Source organism: Dasypus novemcinctus, chromosome 11 (genome assembly GCF_030445035.2).
Source record: "Dasypus novemcinctus isolate mDasNov1 chromosome 11, mDasNov1.1.hap2, whole genome shotgun sequence".
NCBI classification, from domain to species: Eukaryota; Metazoa; Chordata; class Mammalia; order Cingulata; family Dasypodidae; genus Dasypus; species Dasypus novemcinctus.
Genome location: NC_080683.1, coordinates 7,983,423 through 7,999,781, shown reverse-complemented (window position 1 = coordinate 7,999,781; position 16,359 = coordinate 7,983,423). Strand labels below are relative to the sequence as shown.

Genomic DNA, 16,359 nt, shown 5'->3' with positions numbered 1-16,359 from the left:
TCAAAGAGATTAGAATAAACCCATCTTTCTCTTCCTTTTTCTCCACAATCCTGTACAAATTGCATTAAAAACTATGCATTTGCCCAACCCATAATTTAGGGGTCATCCCAGACTCCTCTGCCTGTTCTCTACCTTTCTTACTCATTCAACCTGGGAGTGGAGCTGCCCAGAGTACAGGACCTATCTGTCAAAAGTGAAAGAATTTACAGATCAGCATCTTCCTCTTTCCTAAAATAAATTCTTAAAAGGCTTAAATGTTAGAGAACTGGTTAATTTTTCAAGTCCCTAACAAATACATACTTAATTTTTAGAAGCACTGTGAAAAGACTAACTACTTCTAACATTAAAAGTTTATTTTACAAAAAATATTTCAAGTTTAAATAGTTTATGTTTTTGTTTGTTTGTTCATTTATTTTTGTCCTAAAGAAACATGAGCATGACTTTCATGTACACTGAAACTTTGAGAAGAAATCCCTAGATTCCAAGCCAGGGGAACCCATTTCATAATGAGGTTTTTTGAGTACTACAGTAATTATACCTCTTGAAAGGAAAAATCAGCTTTATACCAAATTTCATAGCATAATAAAGGGAAAAAATCCAATGTATTTTCAAAGGCCTCTACAGCATTTATTTCTATTTATATCCTATATTTATATAACACAAACATACACAAATAGTCCCAAGTTTACATAAATGCACACTGAAGAATTTCAAATCAACAAAGTTCACAAATTCAGGAATTATATGTATTGTCTAAAAATTCTTACAAAAATTTTTTTTCATCTGAGAAATTAGTTCATTTTTTGATTTATTAATTCTGAGAAAAAAACACGACTTTAATGGGTTAAGTCATTACTCCCAGATTAGCAGGGCAATGAAATTAGTAGGATTAGTTTTCTCTAGTCACAGCTCTATTGCAAGTGACTCAGCAATCCCTTTCTTCACAAAAGAAGGGATGGAGAGAGAAAAACTGCTCAAGAGATGGTGTCACAACACAACTCAGCAGCCCATATCTACAGGAAAGAAGACTACTGAAGTATTGACACCCAGAACAAAACTAAATGTGGCACTGGCAAATATGCCATTCCTTTAATGAATGAATCCAGTTTCTCATCTATAAAACTTAGTAATGCAAACCTTCATAGAGCTACCGAAGGCTGAATGATAATGCTTTCAATGCAAACACTTTGTAAGCCATAAAGTCCTTTAAAAAGTCAGTTACTACTAAAGTGAGACTGATCTACCAATCATCTTGCTTTTGATTATAAACAAAAGCCAATAGGGGAGAGGATGTGGCTCAACCAGTTGAGCACCTGCTTCCCACATGGGGGGTCCCAGGTTTGGTTCCAGGTACCTTCTAAAAACAAAAGAACAAACAACAAGCAAACAAATGAAAAAACCAACTCAGGGGAGCTGACGTGGCTCAGTGGTTGCGTGCCAGCTTCCCACATATGAGGTCCTGGGTTCAATCCCCGGCCCCTGTTACCTCAAAAAAAAAAAAAAAAAAAGCAAATAGATCAGCATGGGCTTATTTATCAGCACCAGAAAAGTAAAAGCCACCTTTGCATATTCAATAAGGATTTCTTATTTGTTTGTGCCCTGGCTCATTTCCAAACAAAAAGATTTAAAATTGTGATTGCCATTAATACTAAACTTTAAAAATAAACTTAGCTTCCTTTATTTTTATTTATTTATATACAGTCTTGTTCCACAAAGCATTTTAGGAAGTTGGATTTGACTTAGTAAAGTTTGCCACTCTCTTACTAAGAGTTTTGTTATATACTTTAGATATTGCTGATAAAACAGCACAATGCCAGGAACACAGCAAGCAATCCATAAAATGCAGTTATTATTCCCATTAGGCTATAAATTCTATAAGGAAATGAATTGTCTTGTACTGTTTTGTCCAAAACTCTAACTCCAGAATCTAGCCCTCTCTGTGGTCCCCAGTTGGTGTTCCATAATTATCGATGAATAAACAACTGACTATAAACTCAGAGTAATTCTCAACTCTCAACTCCTGTTTGATGGTTGTCTGTGTCCCACCTCAAACCAACAGCAAAAACTGGAATAACCATACCCTGGAGTAATGTCATTTAAGTTCCTGTTTATATTTCCTTAAACTCACCACAAAGATTCTCTCCTGTCTCCAAACCACAAAATCAATGCTTTGCAACAGCGTATTCTTAACAATTTTGCTTCATTTCCCCTCACAGACAATGCACAAAGTTCCTTAAAACTGTTAAAGACTTGGTTTAGTTCCCATTATCCTTTTAAAAAGGAAAAACATGTTAGAAAAATCCATCAATTCTCAAATTTCTAGTTTGTTTCCTTAATCTTTGATAGATAGATCGTTATCACAGAGGCTGCTACTTGCTTTTTTACTACATACTTATTACCAGTTAAAATAATGCAAACAGGATTAAAAGAAAAAAAGTCATGCATAAAAGTCAGCATACTTCAGAGCAATCAAATTTGGAAACTGAAGGCAAATTAATATTTCAGTGACGATGCATTCCTTAAAATATTTTCAAAGATACTTTCTTGGAATAGACTTCAGATCCAGTAACTTATGTCTAAAAACATGTCATTACTTCATAGTTTTGACTCTTATTTGACCTAAAACAGTATTATCAATCTGATTCCATTATTTTTTCACCAGTCCTGAATTCAAATTCCCTAAATTATCTTAATTCATTTTGACTTTTAGCTATTCCCTAAAATCAAGTCTGCTCTCCGAGGAGGAGGATTGAGAAAAGTTACACAGGCACCAAAGTGGATTCTAAGAGACTTTCCAAAAACTTTTCTGCCACACCTAAAAAGGTGCTAACTAAAAAAAACTTCAAGTAACTATCCTAAGAAAGCACTTGTTTATAAATCTAACTTGTAGTATTTTCATTCTAAAATCAGTTACATTTGTTTATAGTCAATTTTCATATAATTTCAGTTTAAGTTGCATCTTAAGTCCCCTTAATAGAACCACTAAAAACAAACGAAAAACTCTGCCTCCCTGGACAGATCCAAGAAATTTAACAGCAGTTCTCTCTAGGGAAGGGACACAGGGTGGCTGGAAAACAAAAAAGGGAAAGGACACTTTTCAGTGAATATCCATTTATTCTTTTTGATTTTTATATAATGTGAATGTATTACTTATTGTTAAACCTGTTTAACAAAATTACTTCCAGATGCCAGATACTGCTGGGTTCTATAGGCCAGAAAAGTATAGTGCTAAAGAAATGTGGAGTTCATTTTAATGACACTTCACTGTAAATCTGAATCTCCTATTCCAATGCAGAGCTATTCACACAACAAAGAAATCTTGCAAGCAATTATTTTTAAATCCACCTCAACTCCCTTAGTTGATGTAAATCTTTACATCATTAAAAGCTTAAACATCACTGGAAACAAAAACTTGTATTACATAAATAAATGAGTCAATTCAAGAACAAAAAATGGAAGTAAATTAATGAGCTAATAAAGACACAACAAGTCCAAATACATCTTTGAAAATTAGGAAATGAACAAGAAATACATATATAGTGAATGTTAAATGCTGCAAATTCCTTTAAAATGTTAGCTGCCATACCATAAGAATGGGAGAAAGATGTCAAGCAGGGTGCCATCTGCAACATAACCTAAGCAGCTTGAACTGTGAAATACAATATGATCTGTTGCTGTTCAAAATTGCACAATCTCAATTACCCAGAAGATTCTACCAAACAGGAAATTCATGGTGTGACTTTAAGGAACACAGGAATCATATTTAAAGATTAATACATCCAAAAATCTGGAAGTTGTTCCTAAATGAAAAAGTAACTTTGCAGGTCTTTTTTCAAACAATTTAGGGACATGAATTAGTAAAGCTAACAATTAAATCTGATATTTAGTTTCAGATTAGGAGCTCTGAAATTGTAGTAAATCTAAAATATAAGATATGAATCCTTGGAAACTATAGAGAAATAAGTGAAATATTTCAGGTCTGGAAACTTTATGGCATCAGTTTAACTTAAAACACACTTCGGGTTGTAAATTTAGAACTTGAAAACGTCTCTTCCTTCCTATTCCTATGTTTCATATTCTTACGAAAACCACCCTGGACCTCAGGTCATAAATGCTGATAAGTTTCCTGCAAACTCTCTACAAGAGATTTTTTGAAAACAGTATTCGCAGGAATGATCGCATTTAAAAATATTTACAATACCTCCCAGCACTAAAAACTTTTTGATCTGGAAGGCATCCAACGGACCTTAATCTCACTTGCTCCAAAAGAAAAAACTGTCTTGTACAACAATACTTAAAGTGAGCAGTGGTATGTGACTAATCAGCGGGGCCGCCTGTTTCTTAAACGGCAGTGTTTTGCAGGCACTATCCGCCACCACCCCCCCGCGCCCGGCGCCCCCAAGAGGAAATACGCTTTCAAACGAATCGGAAACACACCGCTCAAGCTGGCACAGGGCTCCCTGAGATAAAGACGGTATTTTAAGCTCTATGGGTCGCTGTTAATTCAAGTGCGAATGCAAAAGGAACGCTTCTCGAAACGGAATTTCGAGAGGTTTGCAAAAGAAAGCCCAGCCAGAGCGCCTTCCCCGTCAGTTTTGTTCGGATGACCGCAGTCCCCCGCTCGGGTTTGTCCTTCTGCTTCTCCCCGCAGCTCCCCAAGCGGGTCGGTTCAGAGGGCCTGCTCCGGCGCCCTAGGATGGGAGCACCCCCGAGAGGGTCGTTCCTGCCTGCGTGACGCCAGCAAGGAGATCCCCAAGGACAGCGCACCGCCCCCCGAACAGAAGCCCTCCCAAAGGGCGCGCACAGGGGAGCCGGGGTGGTGCTCCAGGCGCCCACCGCAGACCTGCACCCTGCACACGGCTAACCACCTACCCGAGTGTGCAGGGTAAGGGGCAGGGGGTGCAGAAAAGGCCTCAAAGGGGCAGCGATGCCCTCCCCCGAAGAAAATTCCTGCAGCTCGGCGCATCGCTGAGCCGTGCAGGCAGGCCTGACCCTCAGGCGTGAGGGGCCATCCCTGCCCACCGCGCCTCCAGCCTCGGCGACACTCACCACACGGAGCCATAGGCGCCGGAGCCCACCGGGGACAGGTTCTGGTAGCGCTCGGGCACCTCCCAGATCGTCTTGTTCAGCTCCTGCCGGTAGAACGTGGGCCTCTCCTGAGACATCTTCCAGCGGCGGCCGCGGGGCGAGGAGGTGGCCCTGCGAGGCCCCCGTCTGCGCCCGCACCCGCTCGCCGGCTTTGGCTGCCCGCCCGGCCGGGCCGGGACCCCGCGCGGGCCGCCGGCGCAGGTGCGGCTGCTGCGGCCCCACCGACTGCGGCGCGCGCGGCCCCTGTCACCCGCAGTAGCAGGACGCGCCTCAGCGACCCGGGCGAGCGCGGCTAAGGGTAGGGGCGCGTTCCGGGGCTCAAGGCTGCGCCCGCCGCGCTCCCCCTGCAGCCTCTCCTCAACCAGGCCGATTCCAGTCTGCGACGCCCAAGCGCAGCTCCAGCCACAGCGCCCGCTGAAGCTCCAGTGGTCGCGCTTCCAAAGCCAGCTAGCAGGAGCCTCCCGCCTTACTCTCGCGAGAACAGCTCCCGGGTCACGCCCCGAGCCGAGATTTTACCCAATATGGAACCTGCTTGTGGGAGGGGGTTCGTGAGGAGAGAGGACGGGAGAAGGAGTTCTCGCGAGAAGAGAGCAACTGCTAGAGGCCGGAGGCAGGGACTCCTCAGGGACTCTTCCTAAGAGCGCGAAGGCGGACCGGGGAAGGTGCGCAACAGCTGGCAGTTCTTGCCGCGTGCGCCTCTTCGTGGTCGGCGGGGGAAATGCCTGGATCCATGCTGGAAAGTGATCATGACAAATAGTGTCGGGAAAAGGACCAAAAGATCTTTAAACTGCGGGTGAGCACCAGCAGCCAAGCACCTGCTCAGCAGTACCCCCAATTTCCGAGAAATAACTGCATAAAAAGGAGAAAATTTTGGCCAGAAAGCAGTTTGATTCCCATCCGCTCAAGGACATATTGCCTTATTCTTCAGGATTCTAACAAAACCTGTCCCACGGGCAAATACTACTGCTGAGGATTTCCAACCAGTCTGTCCTAGTAGTTCTCAAGTTTTTGTGTGCAGAAGAATCACCAAGGGAGTTTGTTTCAAAATGCAGATTCCCCGGACCCTCAGGGTGCCCAATTAGAAACGTCCCAAATAAGCACCAAGAATGTGCATTTTTAACATACAACCCTGTTGATTCTAATCCAGGAAAGTTTTTGGTTTCTCCCTTAGAGAAGCATTTTTAAATGCATTTTAAAACCCTCAGGGTTTGAAACTGACTCCTATGCTGAAAAGGCTTCCAGGGAAGATTTTGAACATCTAATTGACGCCTCTCAGGAGAATTGGGCAGGAAGTTGACTTTTGGCCAGTTCTGCAAGAGGCAACTCAGTAGTGACCTTTTTTAGACCTTAGTTCCATCTTAGGTATTCCGTGGAACAATTCTTGCACTTCTTCCCATTGAATAGGGTCATTAGTAAGAGTTAAACAAGTTAATAAATGTGAGTGGACAAGGTATTCTAACCCATGTCCACCGCCATTGTTATTGCCCTGTTCCTATGCTAAAACTTGTTAACAATGAGCAGAATTTCTCTTAAAAATAACTAGGGCCAAGCCAGGGCATATCTCATCACTTCTCATGATTATTCTCTGTTGTGCTAAGCATCCCTTGGAAAGTTCAGACTTTGCCTCTCTTCTCCCAGCATTCTAGCACGGTGTCTAGAACATAAAGGCACTCCATAAATAATAAAATATGAACAATAGCCATGATCTCAATTTAGGAGATGATGCAAGCTCCTCAGTTCTCCACAAGGAACACAAAACCGAAAAACAGAGTCATGGGTGATTTGCAGAAAGCCCCTTTGGATCCAGTCTAGCTTTATGCTGGAATATCTTGCCTTAAAAGATAATCTCCTTGAGAATGTTCCAGGCCAACCTGCAGTTAGAGAGCTAACAAGTAACGGAAAGTAAAGGTGGAGGTGAGGGCAAAAATGTGAGTGTGGAGAAATGAGGGGTGGGAGTGGGTAATCAGGAGGATAAGTGGATGCATACAAGGGGTGAGGAAGCTCAGAAACAGGAATCCTAAGAAATCGATATATTTATCCAATAAATTGGGATGATGAGTAAGGATGAATGAAAGGGCAAAGATGGAGTAAACCATACATTCATTCACTCAACAAATAAATATTGAATGCCTACTAGGTGTCAGGCATTTTGGATAGAAAAGTGATTAAAAATCACACAATTGCCCCCCACATGGAACTTAAAATCAATAGTAGGGCAATCACTCAACGCAATGTTATCGAGGCTTACTGCGTCCACCTCACTGTTCTAGGCGCTGATGATACAATGCTTATGGAGGTAAGATAATTTACAAAATGAATAAGCAAAATGAGTAACGACGATTAATACTGTCAAGAGACAGACAAGTTTAAAACTGCAGTTGGGTCAAGCGGAAATACAAGGTATAGTGAAAGACAGTGACTGGGTCTGCACTTCAGGAGCAGAGGTTGAAGGGGATTGGAACAGAAGATTGTGTGTGAGTGTGAGTGCAGATGAGGAGACCAGGCGCAGCTGGGGGAGGGGGGCAGTTTGTCCAGGGGGAACGCAAGGCTTGTGGGCACTCAGCCTAGGGTTCGAGACCTGGGTGACTCTTCTGACCCGACAGTTAAGGGAATTAATGCCTGTGAAGTGAGAAACACCAGGCCTGGCCCCACGTCGGCCCCTCGTTTAGGAACAAAACGCCGAAGCAAGTGGGGACCCCGAGGTGGTCCTGGTCCTGGTAGGCGGTCTGCTGGGCGCCGGGCCCCCTGCTCCTCGTTGGTATCCGTTGATCCACTTCCTGCAGTAAGCGTGGCCGGCGCTCCTCTCCCGCTCCCCGCCCCCGCCCAGAACCCCCGCGCGTTCGGCGGCAACGGCTCGGGAACCGTCGGCCCCGGCTCGGGAACCGTCGGCCCCGGCTCGGGAACCGTCGGCCCCGGCTCGGGAACCGTCGGCCCCGGCTCGGGAACCGTCGGCGGCGGCGTCTGCAGCGCCGCCCCTGGGCCGAGCCGCGTCCGAGCCCGGCGCAGTGCAGGCCCGGGAGCCAGGTGAGCCGCCGCCGGGAGCCGCGGCAGCCGCGGGCTGCTCGCCGGGAGCGCGGGCCCGGCCTGGGCTCCGGGGGCGCGGGCGGCCCCTCTTCACCGCGAAGCCCCCGGACGGGGCCGCGCACGCCAGTGTCTGTGGAAGGAATACACGGGGGTCGTTCGTGGGAGCTTGTCTTTCCGAGGTATCGACTCTGTTTGGGAAGGTCGCGTGGAATAGCCACGGCGAGCAACGGTGTGTGCGTTTTGCAAGCTGAACCCTTGCGCAGTCGCTCGTCTGGACTGTCAGAGCCGCTGCCCGCGCCCACCTGCCCGCCCAGCCAGGCCCCGGCCTTGCACAGCTCACTGCTATGCTCATTTTGTTCCTTCGGACTGAGCTCCCCCACTCTTGTTCCTTTCTCTTCCTGTCGAATCCTATTTATCCCCCTATGTCCCCCTGTGAAGCCTTCTCCACACCCCCACTCCAATACATCACACCTCACTGGAAAAGGTAGTTTTTTATGTGTCCCATGGTCAGCTGTCTTATTATTATTCTTTATATCTCCAGCCACTAAACAGAGTTGCAGTGAAGGGACTAAGAGACAGTGATCTTTGCCTGTACTTTTTTTATATTTATTCCAAACACATTCCCCATAAAAACCTAGGTCGTAACTGGCAAGGGCTGTTTTCCATGGAATCACAAATGCTTATTTTTAAATTTTGGAAATGAATTTTCCTTCCCATGATTAGATAGAAAACATAAAAGATAACAATATCAGAGGAAAGATATTCTTGCAACTGAACTAGGTTCCAGGATTTCATATGCACTGGGTCAATAGTCAGAAAATTGGGTTGTATTTAAATAATATTCTTGACTTTTAAAATGCTCAGAACACAGATGATGTAAACAAATAAATGGATGGAAGGATAGAAAGGACAAATATGGGGAGAGAAGGAGCTAGGTCAAAAGTACCTGTATTTTCTTTTTTAAAGATTTATTTTATTTATTTATCCCCCCCACCCTAGTTGTCTGTTCTCTGTGTCTATTTGCTGCGTCTTCTTTGTCCGCTTCTGTTGTTGTCAGCGGCACGGGAATCTGTGTTTCTTTTTGTTGGGTCATCTTGCTTGTGTCAGCTCTCTGTGTGTTCCTGGGCAGGCTGCACTTTCGCACTGGGTGGCTCTCCTTACGGGGCCCACTCCTTGCTCGTGGGGCTCCCCCATGCGGGGGACACCCCTGCGTGGCAGGGCACTCCTTGCGCACATCAGCACTGCGCATGGACCAGCTCCACAAGTCAAGGAGGCCCGGGGTTTGAACTGAGGACCTCACATGTGGTAGACGGACGCCCTAACCACTGGGCCAAGTCCACTTCCCAGTACCTGTATTATAACAGTGCCCCTAAATTTAACACTGCAAGTCTGACTAAAGATAATTGGCTACATTTACAGCAGTTCTCATGCTTACTCTGTATCAGAAACAGAATCATGGGAAGGAGTTCTTACAAGTCCATGTTGCTGGGTTCACCCCAAAAAGTTTCCGATTCAGCGGGTCTAGGTGGGGACTATGACTTTGTAGTTCTACCAAGTCCCCAGGTGTTACTGATGCTCCTAGTCAAGGGACTAAGTGGGGGCTACATAGACGATTAATTTCTTGCTTCTAATAGTGAATCCAGACTCAGATTCCATCTCTGTGTTAACTGTATGACTCTGAAGAAATCCCTAAACTCATAAGTCAAAAGAGTAGAATAATTATCAGGATAGTGCCTTCCTTGAGAGATGTTGTGCATGAAGAACCTGGCGTATGGCAGCCAGCAGTAAATATTATTTTCTGGCTGTCCCACCTCTAAACCCTTACATGGCTGTACTTTTTTACTTTTATTCTACTAAAATGTAGAGGTTTTGTTCGCACCTAGTATTCAGCAAGTGTTGTGGGACACTAGATTAATTGACCACAGTTGAAATAGCATTCTTCAGTCTAACACAAATAAAGGCCATGAGTGAATGTGATAGACATTTATAAAATTGTGAAAATAAAAGCAAACATACTCACCAAATCTTAGTCTCGTTAATGAGGACCACCTCTTGAAATATAAGTGATGTAAACTGAAGACAATAAAATGAAATACTACTTTCCGTAAGTGAACTGATGTGGTATAATACCTCCGAAGGATGTGACAACAAAGAATATAAATATTACAGCTCCAAAAAACAGAATTTCTTGGGGAATAAACTATAATTTGTGATAGGAGGAAATGAGGATATTTTTGTGTCTTCAAAATATCAAAATATTGGTACAGAGGTGGTACACTGTAGCTCACGGATTGAGCCTAGCCTGGAGAGGTGTTTTGTTTGATATGTTCTGTGCTTTTTAAAATATGTAAGTTGGTTGACAGCATTTAAAAGTCAAAAGATTGCACATAAAAATCTGGAGATTAGGCTTCTCTTGGAAAAGATCAGATCTGGCCACTGTTGAGTAGCTGCTGCCCTCTTCAGATAGGTGGCCTCTGTCCTCAGTTTCCACCACGCCTTGATGTACGTCCATTGCCTGCTTCACACCACACCTGCCTGTCCCTGCTGACATTTGAGTTTGCCATCCCTGCCTTAGTGCCACTTTTAGAAACAAACGCTGGATTCTAGACTCTGGAACTGACCTAGGATGGCTATTTTTGTACTCTCAATATAAGTAGCAGGTTAATTCAGCCCTTTTAAGTTGCCTGGAATAGATATACTCAGATAATGGGAGTTGATTGTAAATATTGAAGATAATGATGTATCATGGAGATAGTAAGGAAGACTGGTCATAAGGTCATAATTTCTATGGGAAAGAGAAGGGGGGAAATATGACTTATGTTTTAATATACAGTGCTAGCTTTTTTTTTTTAATAAAAGACACAGGTACTAATTCTCACATTTTGACACACTGTAAAACACCTCTTCCATTCCCTTCCATTTCCCCAACCACTTTCTCACTTCTTTATTAAATTTGTGATCTTTAGTTCATGCGTATTTTACAGCATACTACTGCTACCCAATGCTTTGAGGATAAAAATGCAATATATAACTAGGGTAAATTCTTAACTTTTCTAAAACCTCACTTTCATCACTTGTAAAATGGGGGTGATAGCAGTACTACGATTTCTGTGGGAATTAAGTGAAATGATTAATGGAAAACATTTAATACAATGCTTGCATGTAGTAAGTGCTCGATAAAAGCTGACAACGATGATGATGATGATGATGATGATGATGGTGATACATCCAGAAGGAAAACAAAGTTGCTGATACATTTAACTTGCTTATATCCTCACCCGTAAAGAACTATTTGTGAAATCTATGTAATTTGAGCATTTATCTGTATATTTTATAGCTATGTAATATGTATATACTTTTTCACACTTATATGGGAGAATTTTAGAGTTTTTGCCTTTCCCAAAACACAGATGACTAAGAACGGTTATACTGCCTCCCAGAGCTGCATCTATATCCAACCTCATTAACTCCTTCTCATTTTCTTGAAAAGGCAGTACAGTATAGATTTTTTAAAGCTAAAAGTGACACTTGCAATCCAACCATATCATTTTATGGGTATGAATCTAAGAAACTTGCCCCCAGTCCTACAGCTACTTAGGAAAAATGCCAGGGCCTCCTGCACAATGCTGTATCTGCTACACCATGATGCCACTAACTGGATACTTAATGTTCATTTGAGAAATATTTGTTGAGGGCCTGCTAAGTGTCAGGCACTATTCTGGGCCCTGGGGATACAGCCATGAACAAAGTCCTGCCTCCTGGACTTACGTTTTAGTGGTGGAGACAACAATGGACAAATACACAAATATGGCATCAGACGTTGGCAAATACTGTGAAGAAAAATAAAGGGTAAAGGAATAGAGAATGATGGATGCTATTTTAGATAGGGAGAGAGTTAGAAGACTCTACTGGACTTTTAACCTTTAGCATCTTCAGTGAAAATTGGTGGTTCATTTTTTCCCCCTCTTAATCATTTCCCTGCAACATCACTGAATAAAAAAAGAAAGCTCGGCTTCCCAGCAAGCCACCTGGGTTCTAGTCCTGACTCTAATTAAACAACCAAGGCTGCTCAACTTTCTGGATTTCGGTTTCTTTCTCTAGAAAATGAGAATAACACCTTACCTCCTTCGCAGGGCATGTTTTGAGTATAAAATTGTGCAGTCCATGAGAGAGAGTTTTGTCGAACTGAAATGTGCCATGCAAGCGTAGAAAACCATCCTATGGAAATTTAATTTCCATTTTAAAAACATGTCGAGGATCTAGATTTAATTTTTTTTTAATTTTATCTCTTTCCACTCCTCCAGGAATGATGAACCCAGAGAGACGCATCCAGAGTTTCAACAACAAGTATCCGCAAAACTCTTTCAGTGATGACGTCAAGCGAGTTGTGTACAATGAGGAGACCTTTCAGCAAGAATACAGAAGGAAGACCCTTTCCTCTGGGAACATGGACATCAACTTCACCACCTTCAGACACCACGTCCAGTGCCGGTGCGTGCGTGCGATCGCTCCGTTGCCGACGTGCCAGGCAGGAGCGAAACCTGCCTGACTCCTTTGGCGCACAGTCTGTCTTCCTTCTCTGAACTTCTGTCATCAGAACCATGCAGCTTACTGTGTAATTTTTCTTCCCTTGCTTTTTCTGTGTGTGTGGTTTGTTTTTAACACCTTCTTCACTGTCATCCTCTTGGGCGTAAAGATCTTGGCCGTTCCCCCACAGCATCTACGGGCTGGTAGGTATTTACCAGTCTCCTGACAAACCAAGGCAATCTGGTGATAGCAGAATGAGATCCTCCCAGCCCAGGGGTTCTTAACCTTTTGTGTGCCATGGACCCCTTTGCCAGTCAGGTGAAAAACACGGGCCCCTTCCTAAGTCCACGCTATACTGTGTGTGATTTAATCACTTTATCACACCCGCACCAATATATCCCCACAAGAATTTTGTTTTTTTTTTTGCATTTCAATTCAAGCTCACAGACTGCTTGTTAAAAACCCCTTTCCTAGCTTCATATCCAGTGATGTCCACAGAGCGATCATAGTCGTCAACCTAGAACCAGCCACTGCCACCTCCCGTGCTCGTTGAGAGCTGATAGGTCCTATAGTTCAGGGGCTCTTAACCTGCTTTCATGCTATGACTCTTTTAGCAGCCTGGTAAAGCTTATGAACCTCTTTTCACAATAATTTTTAATGCCTGAAATACGTGGGATTATCCTGTAATTGAAATATAGTTATCAAAATATGAAAAAAAACAAAACTGTTATATAATAATGAGTCTAATGACTCATAATTTCAAATGAACAGTGAATACAAATGATAGTTCGAGATATATGCAACAATTGTAATGTAATACGGAAATATTTGTGATTTCTATTGGTGAAAAAGTCAAGTTCATAATCAAAGGAGATGCTAAATTTCAATGAGAGGTTAGAGAAAATAAAGATATAATTTTTCCTAAGTTCACAAACAATACCCTCTCCAGAATTTTTTCTGTAGGCTCCTTGGGGAATCCATAGACGGCACGTTCAGAACCCTTGGTTACCTACATCATGATGTCTTAATCTGATAAACTTAATCACTCTAGGTGTCCTCACTCACACTCTGGACTTCTTAGTCCCCCTTGTCCTGGCCTATCGCCCAGCATTGGCATGTGCTGGGGTGACATGAGGAAGCCAGCACAGCCTGGCACCGTCAGACTCCATGTCCAGTGCCTGTCGCACAGCCTGTCGCAGACCTTCCCTTCTCTGAGGCGTTCTCCTCGGTCCAGATCCTGTTTTTTGCAAGTTGTAGTCTTGGTGTCTCTGCCCCTTCCTATGTCACCACTCTCTTTTCCTGTCCTGTGTCACCACTCTCTTTTCCTGTCCTGTGTCACCACTCTCTTTTCCTGTCCTGTGTCACCACTCTCTTTTCCTCTGCTCCAGGAGGGGACAGAGGCAATAAGTCAAAGAGGGCAGTTGGGGGTCACGTTGGCTTTGTCTCTACAAAATGATATCCTCTTCCCGACTTCATCCTCTGTACAAACCGGTGTTACCAAAGAAATGTCAACCCTCCCCCCACCCTAGTCATGCCATCTGGGCACTTAAATCTGACGGGTTCCAACTCCCACAGACTTTTGGAGTTCCTGTTCCCTATTTCTAAAACAGACAGTTCTCTGCACTTCTGAATTTTAACCTGAAAGGTGGCAGAGGAGCACGGTCAAGGACAAGTGTCTGAAGCCAGACTGTCTAGGTTTGAATCCCAATTCAGCTGCCTCCCAGCTCTGTGACCTTGTATAAGCTATCTTACTCTACTGTACCTCAATTTCCTCATCCATAAAATGGGGACGATAATAAAACCTACCTCATAAGGTGGTTGTAAGGATTTAAAGAGTAAGTATTTATAAAGCAGCTAATACACAGAAAGGACTGCATAAGTGTTTTTTAATTTAATATAAACTTTAACTCTGTCACTTCCTTTCAGTAGAGAACCTTTTATCTCTTCCTCATTTTCTTCTCTTAGTTAACTACTGCAAACCCACCCTTTCTTGTCAAATTCTCTCTTGGGTTTTTACATTGACTTTCTTTTTTTTTTTTAAGATTCCTTTTATTTATTCTCCCCCTCCCATCGCTTGCACTTACCGTCTGCTTTTCTGCGTCTATTTGCTGTACATTTTTCTGTGTCTTCTTGTCTTCTCTTCTCATCTTCTCTTTAGGAGGCACCAGGAACTGATCCTGGGATCTTCCAGTGTGGGAGAGAGGTGCTCAGTCGCTTGAGCCACCTCTGCTCCCTGGTTTGTTGTGTCTCTCATTGTCTTTCCTTTGTGTCTCTTTTTGTTGCATCATCTTGTCATATCAGCTCTCTGCACAGGCCAGGTCTCTGCACACCAGCTCTCCACGCGGGCCAGCTCACCTTCACCAGGAGGCCCCGGGTACCTATCCTGGGACCCCCCATATAATAAATGGGAGCCCAATCATTTGAGCTACATCCACTTCCCTAAACACTCCTTGCTTTTAAGATATCTTCACCAAAATTAGGATTCATCTCTAAATGCTCATACTGTCCCCCTCTCCCCCGACCATTCCTCTAACCCCTTCCTTGATTCTTTTCTATCTTAGATCCTCATCACTCCATGGTTTTTGTTTGTTTGTTTTTGCCATGCTAAAGAGCTTTGATGACTCTGCTTAGGGTGTCTGGTCTCCTGCCAAGTGGCACATGGAGCAGAGGGGAGAGCGGAACAGGGGAAGGAATGATTTGTCCCAGTGTCCGACTTGTTCCTATAGAGGGCCATAAGTGGAGAAAACACATTTTGTGCACTTGCCTCACAAAAATAGCAATATGATACTATTTCCGAACCAATTGTCTTGCTCCTGCCTCCTGAACAGAATTTAACAGCTGCCACTAGGAAATGTTTAGGGAGCCGAGTGCATAGAACACTGTACTAGAAATCAGAAGACCTGGTTTCTACCCCCGGCTCTGCCCATCCTTACCACCGTGACCTTGGCAAAGTCACTTCTGTTTGTTGGACCTTAATTACCTGAGGGATAGTAATACTTAAGAGTTGTGAGAGTCAAACGTGTGAAATCATTTCTTTTCTGAGCACACATTTTAGTTATATTTGTTGTTTTAGTAAAATCCCAGTTATTTAGCTTATGGCTTATATAAGAAAAAATCTTCATACCCTTTGCTTTCAGCCCCATGATAAACTGTAAATTACAAAAAATTTTAAAATCAAATCGGTTTGATTCATTCATTCATTCATGGAAATTCTACTGTTTTAGATTATCTAAGGGTTAATTTTCAACCTCAGCATCACTGATAATTTATTCCAGAAAATTCCTTCTTGTGGAGCTCTGTTCTGTGCATTGCAGGGTATTTAGCAGTGTCTCTGGCCTCTGTCATGCCAGTCATGATCATCAAGACGTCTCCGTTTTAAAGCGAGCTACATGTTGCATTGTTTAATTTGAAAATCATGTATTTTTATTATGTACTATCTTAATTGATTATAAAGTGAATAAAAATAGCATCATCATTTTAATCTAAAAAAAAAAAACTGTCTCCATACTTTGCCAAATGTCCCCTGGGATATAAAATTGCTCCCACTGGGATCCCACTGGGTTAAAAGGTAATAAAGACTTATTTTGTAGCCTTTTGTTTATATGGCTAACTCCTTAAGTTCAGGATTTCATTTTCTGTATTTTCTATAAATCTCTACACATCACAGGTCAAAAACCACATAGAGTTAATGCCGGTAAAATTTTAGTATATGGTAATGAT

At 43.1% G+C, this 16,359-nt stretch overlaps 2 protein-coding genes across 9 annotated transcripts in view; one reads left to right on the top strand and one right to left on the bottom strand.

The window, feature by feature from the left end:
- MAPK14 (mitogen-activated protein kinase 14) overlaps nt 1-5,539 on the bottom strand; it is a 96,878-nt gene extending 91,339 nt beyond the window's left edge. Inside the window, exon 1 of one of the 2 annotated variants that reach the window (XM_004458329.5) lies at nt 5,050-5,539. In XM_004458329.5, coding sequence (XP_004458386.1) covers nt 5,050-5,165 — 116 coding nt within the window. In that variant the 5' untranslated portion in view covers nt 5,166-5,539. The remainder of the gene's footprint in view (nt 1-5,049) is intronic. The other variant, XM_004458330.5, reaches the window with a different exon arrangement.
- Nucleotides 5,540-8,002: 2,463 nt separating this feature from the next.
- SLC26A8 (solute carrier family 26 member 8) overlaps nt 8,003-16,359 on the top strand; it is a 72,389-nt gene continuing 64,032 nt past the window's right edge. For 6 of the 7 annotated variants that reach the window (XM_058306639.1, XM_071218432.1, XM_071218430.1 and 3 more), the window contains exons 1-2: nt 8,029-8,291; nt 12,417-12,603. In XM_058306639.1, coding sequence (XP_058162622.1) covers nt 12,419-12,603 — 185 coding nt within the window. In that variant the 5' untranslated portion in view covers nt 8,029-8,291; nt 12,417-12,418. Of the gene's footprint in view, nt 8,292-12,416; nt 12,604-16,359 lie in introns of all 7 variants that reach the window. The other variant, XM_058306637.1, reaches the window with a different exon arrangement.